The following is a 17,616-nucleotide window of genomic DNA, read 5'->3' on the forward strand; positions in this document are numbered from 1 at the left end:
AGGAAGATAGGACATAATAAGGTGCTGACAGATTGTAATAATCTTGGCAATTTCAGCATGAAGTTTAACACTTTTTCCATGAGGGACGCAAGGCAATAATGAAGGACAGCTACATATTTGGAGAAAAACTGAGCTCATACAGAGTCATCATAGATGCTAGGGAGATGAAGATCCATAGCAGCAGGGAGGCCAGAGGTATTATTGAGCATCTCTTTGAGTCCAGAAGTAATATGCTTAGATTATAGCCTTATAGCCCGCCGTAGTGGGCGAAATTAGCTATTAAAGGCCTGCTCCAGCGTTAAGGGAGCGGGACTTTAATAGCCGGTATAGCCCAGCTACGAAGGGCTATAGGGCTATTAGAACATTCTGCCACTAGAGAGCAGAATGTTCTAACAAATTAAACAAAGGCCTCTCGGAGCCCGAGGGGATTGAAATCCCCTTGAATGTTGCTCTGCGGGCCTTTACCGGCCCGTAGAAGCTTGCAGCACTCGATTCTCTGCAATGGAGTGCTCCACATTCTAATGTTCTAATTCCTCTTACACTTAGCGGCAGGGGTGCTAATATGAAACATCTGCTGAGCTGATGGTTCCTGTACAAAACCAGAAGGCATAGAATTGGACAGTTCAACCACATTAGTCAAATGGGCCACGCGCTTCCCCTGAGCAACAGAACTAAGGTCAGTTGGCATAGACATATTTGCTGAGCCAGCTAAATCCAATGACAGACGCCTTTTCGCAAAAATCATTTTCCTACTAATACACCGACTGCTCTAGCGAAGAAGGTGTCTATGGTCGAAGTGTTAAGGCCCAAAGTGGTTTTGGAGTTTAGGACCTTGTTTTTCCCTATGACATATACCGAAAAGTTTAACTGCAGGAAGGCCACACTCTTAACTGCGGGGAATGAGCAAGTAAACAGGCAGGTAGATTGTACAGCAAAGCATAATACCAAAGCCTTCGCTAAAGCCCCATAAAAGTATCCCCGAACAACAGCAAAGACAAAAGCAAATAAGACACCTTACATCTTTAGGGCCATAGATAGAAAAGACGTCTTATGGGAAAACCAAGAGGGTTGGCCCAACCCAGCCTCCAAAGCCAACGGATGGGTGCAGATGGGCTCGCTCTCGGCCCAGTCTTTGTCCGACATGTGCCCGGGTGTGTCCTATGCTGCAGGGGCTGCAGCATCCTTTAAATGCTGGCTCCCAAGCCTCCAACCAATCAGCAGCCAGCCTGGGACTTGGAGTCCGGTCACACGCTCATGGAAGAAGCAGGCAGGTGTGTAAATAGTGCTATGAGGATTAGAAAAATCCTACCTGACATGCATGCGGATTGTATTTGATCAAATGATTATTACTTTTTAACATGTTTTTGTATTTATTGCTTAATGTTATCTTTTATGATTATGAAATACTACTCGATTAAAGATTATTTGAACTTGAACAAATCATTGTGTTATACTTCATTTCCATGGCTAAAACTTTGACTCAAAGGTATATACTTCACCAGTTCCCACCCTGGGATATCAGTATTTATCACATGTGGTAAACATTCTTTCACTCCCATAATGAGGGCTTGGATCGATTAAAACAAGACCAGAGTTGTCCCAGAGCTTTTAAAAGATGAAAGGTCAAAAGGTAAAGTACAACATTCAACAATATTAAAGCATCCGGCAAATCAAAGAGAAATGAAAAACAAAAGAGACTTTGATGTCATGCTTAATGAAACAAAGAAGAAACAAAGAGACATGCAGTTCGAGATTGAACAGGTGAAACCTGACTAAGACAAATTAGAAAAGAAGACAGGTTAGACTTTTAAACTGAGTTAAAATGTGTATGGAAACATTAAATGCGTACAAGCAAAACACAAGATACATCTGAATATGAAGAATACCACAGTATGAGAAATTAAGACATTTAAATAGTATTTTTGCTTACCTGCTACAGATGAAAGCAATGACCACTGATATTAGTACAATCCCAACTGCTAAGAGTATTAACATATGTGTGTAGTGGAAAGCTGAAGGATTACCTAGGAAAAACAATGAAGGAAATTGATATTGCACACCTTGATGGCAGAAAATCCTAATCTAATTTACAGAACGATTAATACCTAATCAAGTTCACTAAAGCTTATTTCCCCAAAATAAAAGGACTGCATTTAGCTCGTTAATCAATGACCACTTGGGACACGCTTAAGGAAGAGAACAATAGAGAGATCGAAAGGAGGAACCATTTTATTGCTAAGAAGTAGTTTTACTTACTGGTAATCTTCATTATCCCCAAGGCAGGTGGTAGATACTCAAAACTATGATTCAAAGGAGTACAGTTTGGCATATTAATGATCATTGGTGGGTGATCAGTCCCTTCTTTATCCCCCTTCTCACCATGTAAGATACATTGAACCACCAGAATCACTATACTGGACTCCACACATGCTACAACACATCATACATGTGGTCAGAGATACAACAGGGGATTGACCGTAACCGAAAATTGAGATCCTCTGAACCTAAAGAACCAGCTACATCAACCATGAAACATAATCCTTGTTGCACAATGAAGGTATTCGGATAAGACCATATGTGCATCAACAAGCGGAACACTCCTTGCCTTTCCTCATGCATCACTCATTCATATTGTTGACCAACCCTTAATCGAGGAAGGAAACAAAACCTTTGTTAACAATGACCTTCTTCTCCTCATAGAAGTATCACATATGGGAGGAGAAGGCAAAGCAACAGCTCTGACTCTATGAACAAGGAATGGTCCACACCCACAAACCAGGAGGTCCAGGAACTTAATGAAAAACAAGAAAAAGAGTTGTAGACAGTGGACTGTAACCAGCTTGTTCAGGAAAAATCCGAATTTCATACCTCATGCCTCCTCTGTACTACTTTTACTTAACTTTTATGTACATTAAATTACATATTTATAGAAAGGGGTTACATATATCTACAATAAATCTAGGAAAATACTTTAAATACGTAGTCAGGATTTGGTACAATGTGATTTATGGTTTCTCCAGTAAAAAAGGGAAACATATAAATTGCTATTCAAAGAAACTACAAATTTAGTTGTTCTCTTATCGGGAATACGACTGGGTGAAAACCATTTTTTTTTTGCATGCTACAATTGTGTCAATCGCAGTGAGAACCTGCCATTTTCACTAGACTCACGTCCCCCTACTAAGGGTGAAAAAAGGTGACGTGCAAGGCGGTAATCTAACAATGGGTCACAAACTGATGCAAAATTGTTCAGTTGCAATTAGGGATATTCAGGAAGTTGAAGCAGATAGGACTAGGAATTCTTCAACTTTTCCAGTTCTCCTGCAAACGGTATTTGGTGTTTGGCCCAATATTTCTCCTAAAAAAAATGTCATATCCAAATTGTGCGCCACTTCACTGACCGCTAGCAAGTATTTGTTCTAGTTATACGACACACTGGCTTCTCTGCAGAGGGCAATTATACAAGCAAAAGATTATCTGTTTCCCCAACAATAACATCTAGAGACATATTTACAAGAACTGACGCATCTGTATCAATGCGTCAGATTTCTGGCGCCTGCTGTAAATGCCCTAATGGCAACATGGATGCGCTGTATTTACAATACCGTGCTTCATGGCGCAAGAATTTACATATGCATCCAAAATTCGGACCCATCTTTTGGTGCTAAAGTGACACGTTGCTGCAGTTGGTCTTAAGACTGACTCAACTCCAGCAATGCATCAGAACACAGAGGCGAGTCCCATGTTAAAAGCCCTGCGTCAATATTTACGCCGGGTTTGAGAAGACATAGGGATTTTGATGCAGTCAACTCGTAGAATGACGCACTATAAAGTTGTAAATTTCACTGCGTCAGTTCTACATGGCTTGTAATATGGAAATGCTAACCATGCAGACATTATACCTGGCGCAGGTATAATTTGATGTAGGCCTCTACAAACTGATGCATTGGGCCCAATGCGTCAGTTTGTAAATATAGTGGGTTATTTACAGGCCCCTTGAGCCGTTGGTGCAACACAAAAAAATGGCACACCCCAGCACCAGCACAAGGCGCTTGTAAATAAGCCTCATGGAGCAGAGTGGAGCACTGATTGTGCTGCAGCGTAGAAATAAATTACACTGCAGGGGTACTGTTTCTTTGTACAAATGCCCAAATGTGTGTCGATGAATATGTTGGCCAAGCAAGCAACATGTCACATCATCTGCAGATGAGAGACATTTCTGATGATTTTTAACAAGAATGCTTTTTAACCTCTGCATATTTTTGACGCCTATACTGTTTAATAGGAACTGTCTATTCTCCATCCAATTCTTTGCCATTTCTTCAAATGCTATTTGTTTCACCTGCCTTTTCATTTCACTCAGAGACTAATACCTATATATATATATATATATATATATTCTCCCAACACTGGGTCCCTCAATCCTCGGGACTGGTCTTCAAAAAAGAGCACTCAAAGTCGCTCCAGCGTGGTTAGCCATATTTTATTACAGCATTTGCAGATAGCAAGGTTACAAACACGTTTCGTCGTTGCCGCCTTTGTCAGTGTAAACCAGCGTATTTTTTTAAGGCGATTTAAATAAAATTCATTGTGACTTCCTGTCACATGCATTAAAAATAAACATAAAAAACGGCACAATTCATGTAATTTAGTCATTAAACATGGCGGCCATCCTAGAGTGGTAAATGATGTGAACAATTAATCACAAGATATAAGTTCAGAACATATGTCCTTAATTTCGAACATTTGTGTATTTCATTTTGGTAATTATAACAATCAGTTCATATGTGGTTTCTTTGATATGCACATGTAATATTATAAAACATATTACTGGTCGCCTATCATTATTTTCTAGTGCCGTTAATTCGCACAGCTCCCCACGATCACATTCATGGGAACCGTGTCGAATAGTTCACGGATATATGACCTAGGAGTCATATTTGGTTGTAAACTAAATGTAGTTCTTTCGATCAAGCCCTGAATGGGCTAATTTCGTTTAAGCTGTTATTAGGCAGATACGTTAGTCTTGGGGATGGATTCTTCTCCTCATGCTATATTTTCTTGTTTCCCCAAAAGTCAGAAGAGACAACGTTTCAGATATGTGTCCACATTTCTTCTTCGTTGTTCACACCTCCTGGGGTCTTGGTCTGGAGCTGGATGATGAACCTAGATTCTAAGGTTCGTAGTTTCTTCACCCAGTCTCCTCCTCTCTCAGTTCTAACTAGTTGATCCAGTGCAAAGAAGGTGAGTAAGTTGCTATTGCTTTTATGCATCACCTCGAAATTCCGAGCCACTGGGTAGCTCTGATCTTTCGTGGTGATGGCCCTCATATGCTCAAGGACCCTTAATTTGGTCTGTTTGATTGTGCTCCCTATGTATTTTTACCCACAGGGGCACATCAGGCAATACACAGTATATTCCGAATTACAATTGAGTAATTTGGAGATCTTGGTTTTGTTCTTTTTTCCTGGTATTCGGTATTCCTTGACCTTATGTGAATTTTTACAGGCCTTACATTTCATACAAGGAAAAAAGCCTAGCACTGTCGGTTTCTTCCTATTTTTGCACTCATGTTGACTGTCAACAAGATGATCTTTGAATGAGTTCCCTTTTCTATAGGAAATGAGGGGATAGTCGGTGGTGTTTTGCCTATCACACTGTCTTCAAGATTTTCCAGAGTCTTCTCGTGATATTGAAGACTTCTGGTGATTTCTCTGAGTAGCCTGTGATCATTCTGATTTCTGACTCGCCTGATCTTGGTTTGTCAATCAGTAGGTCATTTCTCCCCACTGCATTGCTTCTTATTTCTGCTTGATCCAGGACTACTTTGCAATACCCCATCTGTCTAAACCTCTTCCTAGATTCTCCTCTCGCTTTCTCAAACTCTTCATCTGTTGAGCAGTTGCGCTTCATGCGCAAAAACTCTCCCAGTGGGATGTTGTTAATCACACTTCGCGGGTGATAGCTTCCTGAATGTAGGATGGTGTTTCCCGCTGTGGGTTTGCGATAGACTGCAGTTTGGATGATATCATCTTCAACATAGACTCGAAGGTCTAAATAGAAGACCTCCTTCGTACTTATACTGCTGGTGAAGCTAAGGCTTAGGTTATTGTTGTTTAAATCACTGATGTATTCCTTAGCCTCACTCTGTGAACCCCGCCATACCACGAACAAGTCGTCGATATAGCGGATTCACAGCATGATGTGATTCATCAATCGCTCATTCCTCCCCGCCCAGGCCACGTGCTTCTCCCACCAGCCCACGAATAAATTTGCGTAGCTGGGGGCGAAGCACGTGCCCATTGCGGTCCCCTGGAGTTGTAAATAGAGCTGTCCTGAGAATAAGAAGATATTATTCCTCAGACAAAAGTCTGTTAGTTCTAACAACATCCTGTTGTGACTGCGAAATTTGAGTGCCCTTTTATCTAGGAAACTCTTCATTGCCAATAGTCCATCTTCATGCCTGATCGAGGTATATAGACTTGCAATGTCCAGTGTGATTAAGATAATATCCTCTTATATTATATATATATATTTTTTTTCAGAACTCCCCGGTCTCCCAGGAAAATGGGCCGCACTCGTTTCGGGTTGATGAATCCGTTTTTTATTTCTTTTCTTCCAAGAGCATCAATTTGCATGTGCAGACACAGGCGCTTAATATCCTATGCGTTTCGGCATTGCAAATGCCTTGTTCACGGTGAACAAGGCATTTGCAATCCCGAAACGCGTAGGATATCAAGCGCCTGTTTGTGGGTCAGCAGGACTACAATAAAAGTGAAAGTGACAGGATATGCTATCAGCACATATAAAAAACAGTGGCAAGAAACAGACTAGTGACATCTTGTAGGGTCTAAAGTAGAGGTGGGTATGTTTTTAGTACGCCCAAGTAATCAAACAAAATCATAGTATTTCTTCCCTGTAGGCTGCAGCCAGCCCTAAAAGATGAGTGGAGGAGAGAAGCATGACCTTCTTTGCCGAGGGTGGGTGTGTTGGGCAGAAAGACTTTGCCTCTGGTGGGTGTGATGGCAGTAGGACTTTACCTTCCTTCAGTGTGAGAGCAGGTGGGTGTCAGTGAGCTGCTGTGGGATTTTATTGCAATTGGAGGGGAAGGTGTGTGTTATTGCTAGAGAAGTTGACCATCTGGGTCAGGATTGGTTTGTGAGAATTCTAATATGGTATCTAGGGCCATATTACTAAGATGTGCGTTAAAAAACGCACATCGCACATTTCCCTATCGCTGGATTTTATCGCAGTGTTAGCGCGTCATTATCAACGTGCAACACGTAGACGATATTAAATCCGGGGATAGCCGGAGATAGGAAACATTAGCGCGTGAAAACAAGCGTTGTTGTCACGCGCTAATGTGTGCCTTGATGATATTGGGGGGGGGGGTGGATTCAGCTTTATGATCCACACCCCCATGTTATCAATGCCTAACACCTGCTCCGGGCAGGCGTTGGGAGACCTGCGATAAACAAGTTTGTCGCAGGTCTCCTTCTCCCAACGCCTGCCTTGGTAATAGGGTGTTACCACCTCCAACCACATTTTACATGTGGTTGGACGTGGGAACGCCCACTTTGCATGTCATTAGCGATGTTTCTCGCTGACATGCAAAGTGGGCTTGAGGCAGGCGTTAGCATGCCCTTGTTAATAGGGCGCTAGAATCATCGCCGCTTTCTCGGCACAATTCGCCGTGAAATCGGCAATACTTCACCTTGGTAATATGGCCCTTAATGTGTTATGTTTCGAAGGTTCCAGTCTCAATGTTGGTTGAGAGTGAGCCACGTGCACTTCACCATCTCTTTCTCTCCCCAATAAATATCTGTCACAACTACTCTGGCTTGGATTACATTGATACAACAATTTTGGCAATGACTGGGCTTTTACTGAGTAATCCCTGCTGAGACGCCATGATAATTACAGAGACTGAATGTCTTTCAAGTAAATACTTTTATTCTCAAAGAAAGAATAAGGCCCACAAGCCAACACCACGGAAACAAAGTAAATCCACCAACCTCCTCTTGTTATAACAAGCAAGCTCAACATAACCCCTTTGAATGCAAGTTTAGAATCGTAAACTACTGTAGTAAATGGAAATATGAAGAAATCCAATAACGAGGTAATCCACTTGTGAAAGTAGGTTGAAGATAAGGAGCCACGACCTCCTGCTAACAGTTTCAATGCAGGTTTCAATAATGCCATGTACCAACATTCCTATCCCTAAAGTTCTACATACAACATTCCTAAAATGACATAGAAGAATTCTATGAACAACACTCTATGAGGATAGCTCTAATAACATTACCATATATTACAGCTACTATGACGCATGCATGAGATCAATGATATTCTAAGAACAACACGTACCTATCCTATGCAACAATCCCTCACCTTCCCAAGTACTGTACTTTCTCTGTGACTAGCTCATTTTGCCTTAATTACGGCTGCGGCTTGCACCATTCTACACAGGCACGTGAGGATTGTTTCAAATCAGTGTATTGGTTAGTCAAGGATTCATCACCTAATTTCAGTAATCCTGCGGTGTTGGGACTGTGTGTTCAGCTGTTTCTTTTAACAGGGTGAACGGTACCTTTAGGATCAGGATCCATTTTCTTACTTGCTTGGAAACCCTGCCCCATCTCCTCCAGCCCGCAAACACATTGACTGGGTATAGGTGGCCTGTGAGGGGAATTAACTGTTGTTGTGGCACAAGTTTCCATCTTGACCACTTCACCTGATTGCAGTGGTGGCTGGTGACATTTCAAGTGGAAGAGCTTAAAAGTTGGGGGTTAAGGACCAGATGTAGGTAAATCTCATTTACCGACTCTAAAATACTGAATTTTACCGATTCGGTATTTTAGATTTGGTAAAAGAGATGTAGGTAAAAATTCGGTAAAAAATACCAAATCGGTAGGATTCGGATTCCGCGAGCATGCGTAATAGCTTGCTTGACCCGTTCGTGAGGCATTTTTCGTCTTCGGGAGCGCTGTGGAACTATGGAACCTGCTCGACACCACATCTCCAGACGTCGCCTTCCTCACGGAAACATGGATGAATGCCTCCTCAGCGCCCGACATCGCCGTCGCCATCCCGGACAGATACAAGATCACCCGGAGAGACCGCGTCAACGAGACAGGAGGAGGCATCGCCATCGTCCACAAGAACACCATCCGCATCACGACCAACTCAGACGACACCCCCACAGCCGCTTAACATCTTCACTTCCAGATACACACCGACCCCAAGACCACACTCAGAGGCACCCACATCTACAGACCCCCAGAACCTCGCACACAATTCAGCGAAGACATCGCAGACTTCATCAGACCGCACTCCCTCGCCTCCGCTGACTACATCCTCCTAGGGGACCTCAACTTCCACCTGGAGAACAACAACGACAACACAACCACCACCCTGCTGGACAACCTCGCCAACCTCGGACTCATGCAACTGGTGAACACCCCCACCCACTACGCCGGACACACGCTTGACCCAGTCTTCTCCTCCAGCAAGTACATCTCCTTCAGCCACTCCACCGGACTCCACTGGACAGACCACAGCTGCGTCCACTTCAGCTTCAGAAAGACCACGACTCACCACCACCCGCAACAGGTTCCCCGCAGGAACTGGAACAAGATCACCACCGACCAGCTCACCACTTCACTGAGCCAGAACCCTCCCGCCAGCTCAACGGACCCCAACCAAGCAGCCAACAACCTCACACAGTGGATCACCAATTGCGCTTGCCCAACCAGCCTCGATTACTCGCAGTCCGGCTTCCGCGCCAACCACAGCACCGAGACCGCCCTCATCGCAGCCACTGACGACATCTGAGCCCTGCTCGACAACTGGGAAACAGCGGCCCTCATCCTCCTGGACCTCTCCGCAGCATTCGATACGGTCTGCCACCGCACCCTAGTGCAGCGCCTCAGCAACATCGGAATCCAAGAGAAGGCACTGGAGTGGATCATCTCGTTCCTCACCGGGAAAACCCAGAAAGTCCGCCTCCCCCCGTACAGATCCAAGGCCACCGAAGTCATATGCGGCGTACCACAAGGATCATCACTCAGCCCCACCCTCTTCAACGTCTACATGAGCCCCCTCGCAGCCATCGTACGCCAACACAACCTCAACATCATCTCCTACGCCGACGACACCCAGCTGATCCTCTCCCTCACCAACGACCCAGGAACCGCCAGAACCAACCTACACGAAGGGATGAAAGACGTAGTCGAGTGGATGAGGAACAGCCGCCTGAAACTGAACTCAGACAAGACGGAAGTCCTCATCCTTGGATCATCACCCTCCGCCTGGGACGACTCCTGGTGGCCCCTGCCCTGGGCAGCGCACCCAAACCAACGGACCACGCACGCAACCTGGGCTTCATCCTGGACTCCTCCCTCTCGATGACCAGACAAGTCAATGCCGTCTCATCATCATGCTTCAACATCCTATGCATGCTCCGAAAGATCTTCCGATGGCTCGCCACCGAAACCAGGAAGACGGTCACACAGGCACTCGTCACCAGCCGACTGGACTACGGAAACACCCTCTATACCGGAACCACAGCCAAACTCCAGAAAAGACTCTAACACATCCAGAACGCCTCCGCATGACTCATCTTGGACATCCCCCGACACAGCCACATCTCCGGACCCCTGAGAGACCTTCACTGGCTCCCCGTCAGCAAGAGAATCACGTTCCAACTCCTCACCCACGCACACAAGGCCCTCCACGACCTGTGCCCCAGGTACCTCAACAACCGCCTGACCTTCTACACTCCCACCCGCCAGCTACGATCGACCAGCCACACCCTTGCCGCCGTGCCACGCATCCGAAGATCCACCATGGGAGGAAGATCCTTCTCCTACCTGGCAGCCAAGACTTGGAACTCCCTCCCCATCCACCTCCGCCTGACCCAAGACCACCTCTGCTTCAGGAAGCAACTCAAGACATGGCTGTTCGAGCAGTAGCGGACCCCCCTCCCCCAAGCGCCTTGAGACCCTCTGGGTGAGTTGCGCGCTATACAAATATCCTGATTGATTGGTTGATTGATTGCCTGCATGCTCGGGATGTGTAGCGCGTGAAGTTACCCATGAGGTTTGTCCCGCCCGCTCGCGCCCCTTATTTCCGGTCACTACTAACGTGTTCGCGAGTTATTCTGTGCCAGATTGCAGTTTCTGCGTGTTCGGCAACTCGATCTTACCGACAAGCATCCTCGCGCACGCGAACATGCTATTGAGCGCCCGAGAACTACGCTACGCAGCAGTTTGCGGAGTATTCGACAACTTTGCGTTCTCCGCGGAGCGCGGAGTTGCCGAAACTCCGCAAACTCCGCGAACGGAGCGTAGTTCTTCGCCCAGGGTTACAAAGAACGTGCTTTTGATAAAAAATAAAAGAATTATAGATGACTGATGCAGAGAAAAACACCTGCGATGGGCCAGTAACATATCTAAAAAAAAAAAGACATCAAATTGAACAGAGAGATGAGAGGGTGCAGAGCTGAACATGGGGCACAACGTAAAGATTGTGATCACAAAATCAAATCGAGGTGGGCGCATCACAGGGTAGTGGTAGGGTGGGAGAAAAGGCGGGCTGCGGTGTGAGAGCGTGAAAGGCAGAGGGTCCTTTCAGCAACCTTACCGTTCTTACAGGCCCGGGCTGTGTTTTAACTGATGTGTTTGGGGCCTGGGCGGCTAATCTACCATCTCGTAATAAACTCCACGACCTCCGCTATAAATCTAAAAAAAAAATGGGACTTTGTTTGCAGTTTTGTTTTAAACACTTTCAAACGTTTTGCTATCTGTGTACTGTTGGCAGTGCTGTGAAATTTGTTGTTACCAGCGTGGCAGATTTCAACTTGAGAAAAGTATATTCTGCTCTGCTTTCTTGTGGAAATGTAAAGTCTCTTAATGACCTTGAATTTGGTTATGATAATTTTAATGGACTGCCTCTGAAACTGTTCAGGATTAACATGTCATCTGTTATGGATTTTCTGTGACTGCTGGAAACCAAGGGCTGCAGTTAGTTAAAAAACGTGAAGATGTGCAGGGCATGCTACATGTAGTGTTTTGATAAAGGGAAGGAAAGGGTTATGACAACCTTGCCAGATTTCCACAATAATAAGCACAGCCACTTACTATGGGCTGGTAAACATCCAAGCAATAAATGTGTATGTTATACTATTACGGTCAATGAGTAATAGGAGTTGGAGCTGGTGGTAATTTTTTTACTGCTTTGTGATATACTATTCTGTAAAGAAGTGTGTGTTCAAATTATTCTACATTGCAGCATGGTTGGGGTGGTGTTAATGGATATGAGGATATTGTTCCAAATACTGGGTGCAGAGATAGAAAATGCCTGCTGTGCTGTCTTGTTTTTTGCTTTTTACACTTCTTAGTTTTTAGTCTGATAGTATCCTGTAGGACCCCCCCCCCGCCCCCTATCCCCCAACCCTTCTTATTTGTCAGGCTTGCATGCTTCTCTATACATCACAAACTTTTACGCCTCACCACTTCAAAATGTCACCAGCCGCCACTGTAGGAATGGTAGAGAGTACAATGGTCTACAGCATATACTAGTGATTAGAGTTATCTCTATATACATATATATACAAATAGTAGATTTGGGTGAGAGTAGGGAGAATGGGAGGGATACAGGGGTATGGAGAAAAGGCAAATCAGAAACATTTGAGGATCGTCAAGGGGGAAACGAGGGAGAAGTGTAAAGGCCGAGGGAACGGACAAGATGGCGGGCCAGGGTCAGGAGAAAGAAGCGGCCGAGAGCAGCAGCAAAATGGCGGCCAAGACAAAAGAAAAAAAGTAAAGAAGTCCATGAGAGTAACCCAGTGAGTATGACCCAAAGTGCCAGGAGAAGTCTGGGGGGGCACATAGTTAAAGCAAATCAAAGTCAGGAAGGGAGAGGAGGCGTGTGGGCTCGGGTCCACTGGATCAACACCGAAGACCATCAGCGAGTCGTGGCTCCCACGCCCCCATACCAGGGAGAAGTTCACCGGGGTCTTCAAAGTTGATGAAGAGGAGAGGCAAAATCCAGGAAGATAGCCTGCATGGAGAGGCAGCGGGCGGCAGGCAGTGGGGGCACATCAACAAAGAAGTCTAGCTGTCCCGGTAGGAGGGGAGAACATGCCTCAAAGCCATCCCACATCATCTGGAGCCATATGGAGGAACCGGAGCAACGCCGAAGCTGGATGGGCACAGGAGGAGGGCAAGGTCTTCAGGTGATGCTTTGGCAGCAGCCTATCACTGGCTTGTAAGTCCGTCTGGGGAGTCGTTGGAGCCGAGGTCCCTAAGGCGCCGCCATTTTGGAGTCAGGTAAGCGAGCCGTGGGGCAGAGCAGACTGGAGCGCATCTCTGTGGAGAGCAGCGAGGGCGCATAAAATGGGAGGCCAGGCCAAGGTCTTCAGGTGGCATCCTCCGCTGGCACCAAAGGATCCGGTGATCAAGCCCGCCGGGCAGCCGCCATTTTGCCTCACGGGTACGAGATCCTTCTGAGGTCGCCCCAGGGACGATCCTGCGTCTAATGGAGCAGGTAGGCGCTCTCCAGCGGTGCACTACACCATCCGCTGCCGAAAGGTGCTGGATTCAGCCCCCTGGACTCTGGGGGACCGCCAAACTAAGCACTTCATATAGATTTATCTTCACTCAGTACTTATTATCTGCATCAACATCATGAGGCTCTTCTGGGCCCAGCTACCAAGCCTTCATGTTATGCAAACACAATGCCACACAAGGGTCACGTTTATTTTTTCTAACATGTAAAAACTCCTGGAATTTAAGTTCCTACTCTGTGTATCTCAAACCAATCCACTTTTTAGTATGACAAACCTTTGCGACCTGCCTAACTTTAATGGACATGAGGTGGGGGAATTTTTTTATGCAACTAAAGAACTGTGTGGTACTGTATTGTCATTTACAGACAGCATATTTTCAGTTGAAATTATCATTACATGTGCACAGACATGCAGTTCTACTACAACTATATTCCACATACATTATAATGTATAGAAATCAGTCACCAAGCTAAGGGGGTGATTACTATAGCGGGCGGATCGCCACCGCCCATATGGCAGTGGCGATCCACCTCCAAATGTCACCGCCCACAACCAATTTCCCCCCACCATATTACTATGGTGGGGGGACCACCTGCGGACGGGAAGACCGCCGGTTTTCCGCCAGTAGGCAATCCGTCCGATTGCCTACCAGGCAGAAAAGCACAGCAATATGGGGCCATCCATATTACTATAATGGCGGAGATGTGCCTTTCCATGGCGGAGACTCAGCGATGGAAAGGCATGCTTTTTTTTATTTGGGGGCCCGTTGCGGGCCCCCAGGGTGTTGGGGGGTGGGTGGGCCACATGCACTGCGCGGTGCCTGCCAAGTTGTGCATGCAAATACACAACATGAATTTCTGACATTGCTGAGGGTGCTGCTGAAAGCACTGCCCGCCGCAATGTCAGGAATGCGGGATGCGCCAGCCAGTATGGCAGGGGGATCCTACTGCCTAATGCTGGACCGCTGCATACATAGCGGGCGGTCCCATTTCCCGGGCCTATGGAGGGCGGACAAAGTCCGCCCGCCATACTAATGAGCCCCTAAGTGTTTTGATTTTTTCTGATCCATTTAAAATCTTTGTTCCCATCGCTCTTCAGAATTACACAAAATGTGCTTCATTCTTGCTTTCTTAACCGCTGAATATTAACAGTTCATTTACAAATATTTAGATGTTGTTGTATGTTATGAAAAAATACACCCTACAGCCTTTCCTTTCACACTTCATGTACCCCAACAAAACTATCACATAATTCACTTTACATTTCTTTCTCTGAATAAAAAAGTGAGAGGAGGTTGTACACACCCATCCCATGTTCAAACAAGCATTGGGAAAGCCAATAGGTTTTGCAAATGGAAAATCTATTGTCTTTATCAATATTTTCATAAATGTTGCCCACATGCTTTATTTACAGCTACAGGTCTATACAACGCTACACTGAGGAGGAGGAGGAATTCCAGTCCGTTTCAGAGATACAACTGGCAGAAAACAACACAATATTAGCATTTTGCATGCTACAACATTTTGTAGTGTAATGCTACATGCAGCTGCACTGTTCCCTCTGGGTTGATTTGTATCCAAAAAGAAATTAACTGACATCAAGCACAGCTGTAAGAGTGGGGAGGGAATGGGAGAAAATAAATCGACAGAACACACTTCAAATCTGAGCATTTCTGTATATCTGGTAAATGCCTAAAAAAATCACAAAGATACAGCATAACCCAAGCAGGCAATACCCGGGTAAAGCTGTCTCTGTCTAGGACACTTCCTGCAAGTTTTGCACAGCTCTCACAAAGGCCATGTATCAGCCACACACATTCCCTGCACACTGCCTCATGCACGCGCTCACTTCTGATGTGTGATACAGCCACGGTCTGCAAGGGCCCATTGTAGCCAGCGGCATCAACCACTATCCTGCGGCCTGCCTTGAATCCTCATGGCGAGGAACCGGGATCGATTTTAGTTGTAAAGAATTTTGCCCAGAATCGCAGAATTTTGAGCAGACACCGAGATTCAAACCTCTTCCACAATTCCAAAGTGACAGCTCTGACTGTAACGCCAAAACCTCTCTCTTTCCGCGCCTGGTGTGATTTGGAGTAAAACTGCACTTTTATTATCAGATTTGGTCGTTTTTACACTCACCCAAAGGAAAAGCAAGGACTGCATGTTTTTGCAGTTCTATATATTGCTAAAAAAAACAGGCTAATGCAAGATTTTCAAAAGCCAGTGACGGTGTAATCGTATTTTGTACCTCGCACGACTATGCACAAACACAGACATCTAGCTGTAAAGCCAGACCTAGAGCTCTTCCCGAGCAGTTATCAAGTTCAAACTGCACTCACAAAGGGGCATATCTACAACAAACTGTGATAAACATTGCAGTGCGCGCTTAGAGCGAAGAGGCATGGAAACACGCGCTAGCGTGTCCTTGCTAATAGTGCGATACAATTATCGCCGCTTTTAGCCCGAAAACGGACGCTAAAGCAGCAATAATTGTATTGCGGCTCCTTGCTGATATGCCCCAAAGTGAGGGATTTGATAAAACCGAGCCCTGTGCAAACAAGGTATCAGCTTTCTCTCTTAACCCCTCCCCTGCTGATGACGGAACCACTCCGTCATCAGCTACGGTTGGGCTGTGCTGATGACGGAGCGGTTCCGTTATGGCCCGGCCGCCGCGCCTGCGCGGCGCTGATTTCGCGCCTGTGCAGCCGTTCTATTGAGCGGGGCGGGTCATGACGGAACCGCTCCATCACCAGCACAGCTCAACCGCGGCTGGTGACGGAGCGGTTCTGTCACCAGCATGCGGCCGCCGCGCGGCCGCCCCGCCCCGTTAGCGCTGCGGCGGAATAGCCGCCGCAGCGAAAGGGTTAAAACTAGGCGGTTTCTAGAAACAAAGCGTAAAGTGTTCTTAAAAGTGAATGTTAGCTACATACACCAATAAGTGATGGCAGATTAATGGTGAAGAGAAAACTAGTGTTTGGTAGGGGGGATCTGTGGCTGAGGCACCAACTGGAGGTTCGAGTTAGCAATTAGCTAAAGAAAGAACAAAGCCCAACACTTGGTATAAAAAAACAACAAACAACTTACTAAGCTTAACGCTCAGTCTAAAAATATACGAAGAACTCGCCCCCAAAAAATTAATGTTTTTACTTTTTAAAAACTTTTTCAATAAAACACTTTGAAATTAATAAATAAATAAATAAATAAATAAATATTCCAGAACTATATTTAAATTGTTAAGAAGCACAGTAGAACAAAACACATGCAGTCAGCCAACATGTTTGCTCAAAAAGAAAAAGTAGGTAAAAAAAAGCAGATGAAAATTTAACAAGCATTGGAAAAGTCAATAGGTCTGGACAATCTGAGAGCTGTAGGAGTTGTCAATGTTAATGGGTTTCAGTACTGCCTATAATTATAGGCAGTCCAAAAAAAAATTATAACACAGACAAGTCACAGAACTATCAGGGGCACACTTTCTTTCTGGTCTCAGAATACCAACTCTTAAACAGCAGACGAAGTCCATTAAAAAAAGTAGTAAAAATATGATGCTGGGTGCAATGGAGGCGGGGTCAGTGAGGCTGAGTGTAGGGTCAAAGGTGTTGCACAAAAAAACGAAATATTCTATACGTTTTTTGGGGTGTTTCACCATCAGGTAGCTACATATAAAATAATGTGCAGCTTAAATGAAAAATGTATTTTAAAACGTTGATACAGTGGTAAATGCACTATAGTACATTAAAACACCTTTATTAGTTAATGCCCCTTAGACATTTGTGTGTAACCAGAGAGCCACAGAATTAACTTTTGGTTGAGGAAGTGGAGAATAGTGACTTGTGTATTTTATAGTACAACGAGGTCGCAGCTAGTGACAGAAAGTCCTGTGAACATGTAAGTCATTATTTTAAACTTGCATTACACACAGTATAGGATAGACTCCTACAAAATATGCAGAAAGGTTTAAGGTAAAATGCTTCTTCCAAAATATAGATTTTAGTAATAAACCGACTGTACATAATACAATTGTTTTTATATAACTGTCCCTTCAAC

At 45.1% G+C, this 17,616-nt stretch overlaps 1 protein-coding gene across 2 annotated transcripts in view; it reads right to left on the reverse strand.

Annotated features, from left to right (window-relative positions):
* LOC147697186 (granulocyte-macrophage colony-stimulating factor receptor subunit alpha-like) overlaps positions 1-17,616 on the reverse strand; it is a 328,625-nt gene that overhangs the window by 73,983 nt on the left and 237,026 nt on the right. For both annotated transcript variants that reach the window (XM_086934253.1, XM_086934255.1), the window contains exon 9: positions 1,931-2,024. In XM_086934253.1, the coding sequence (XP_086790379.1) occupies positions 1,931-2,024 (94 nt within the window). The remainder of the gene's footprint in view (positions 1-1,930; positions 2,025-17,616) is intronic.

This window comes from Lissotriton vulgaris, chromosome 8 (genome assembly GCF_964263255.1).
Source record: "Lissotriton vulgaris chromosome 8, aLisVul1.2, whole genome shotgun sequence".
Classification (NCBI taxonomy): Eukaryota; Metazoa; Chordata; class Amphibia; order Caudata; family Salamandridae; genus Lissotriton; species Lissotriton vulgaris.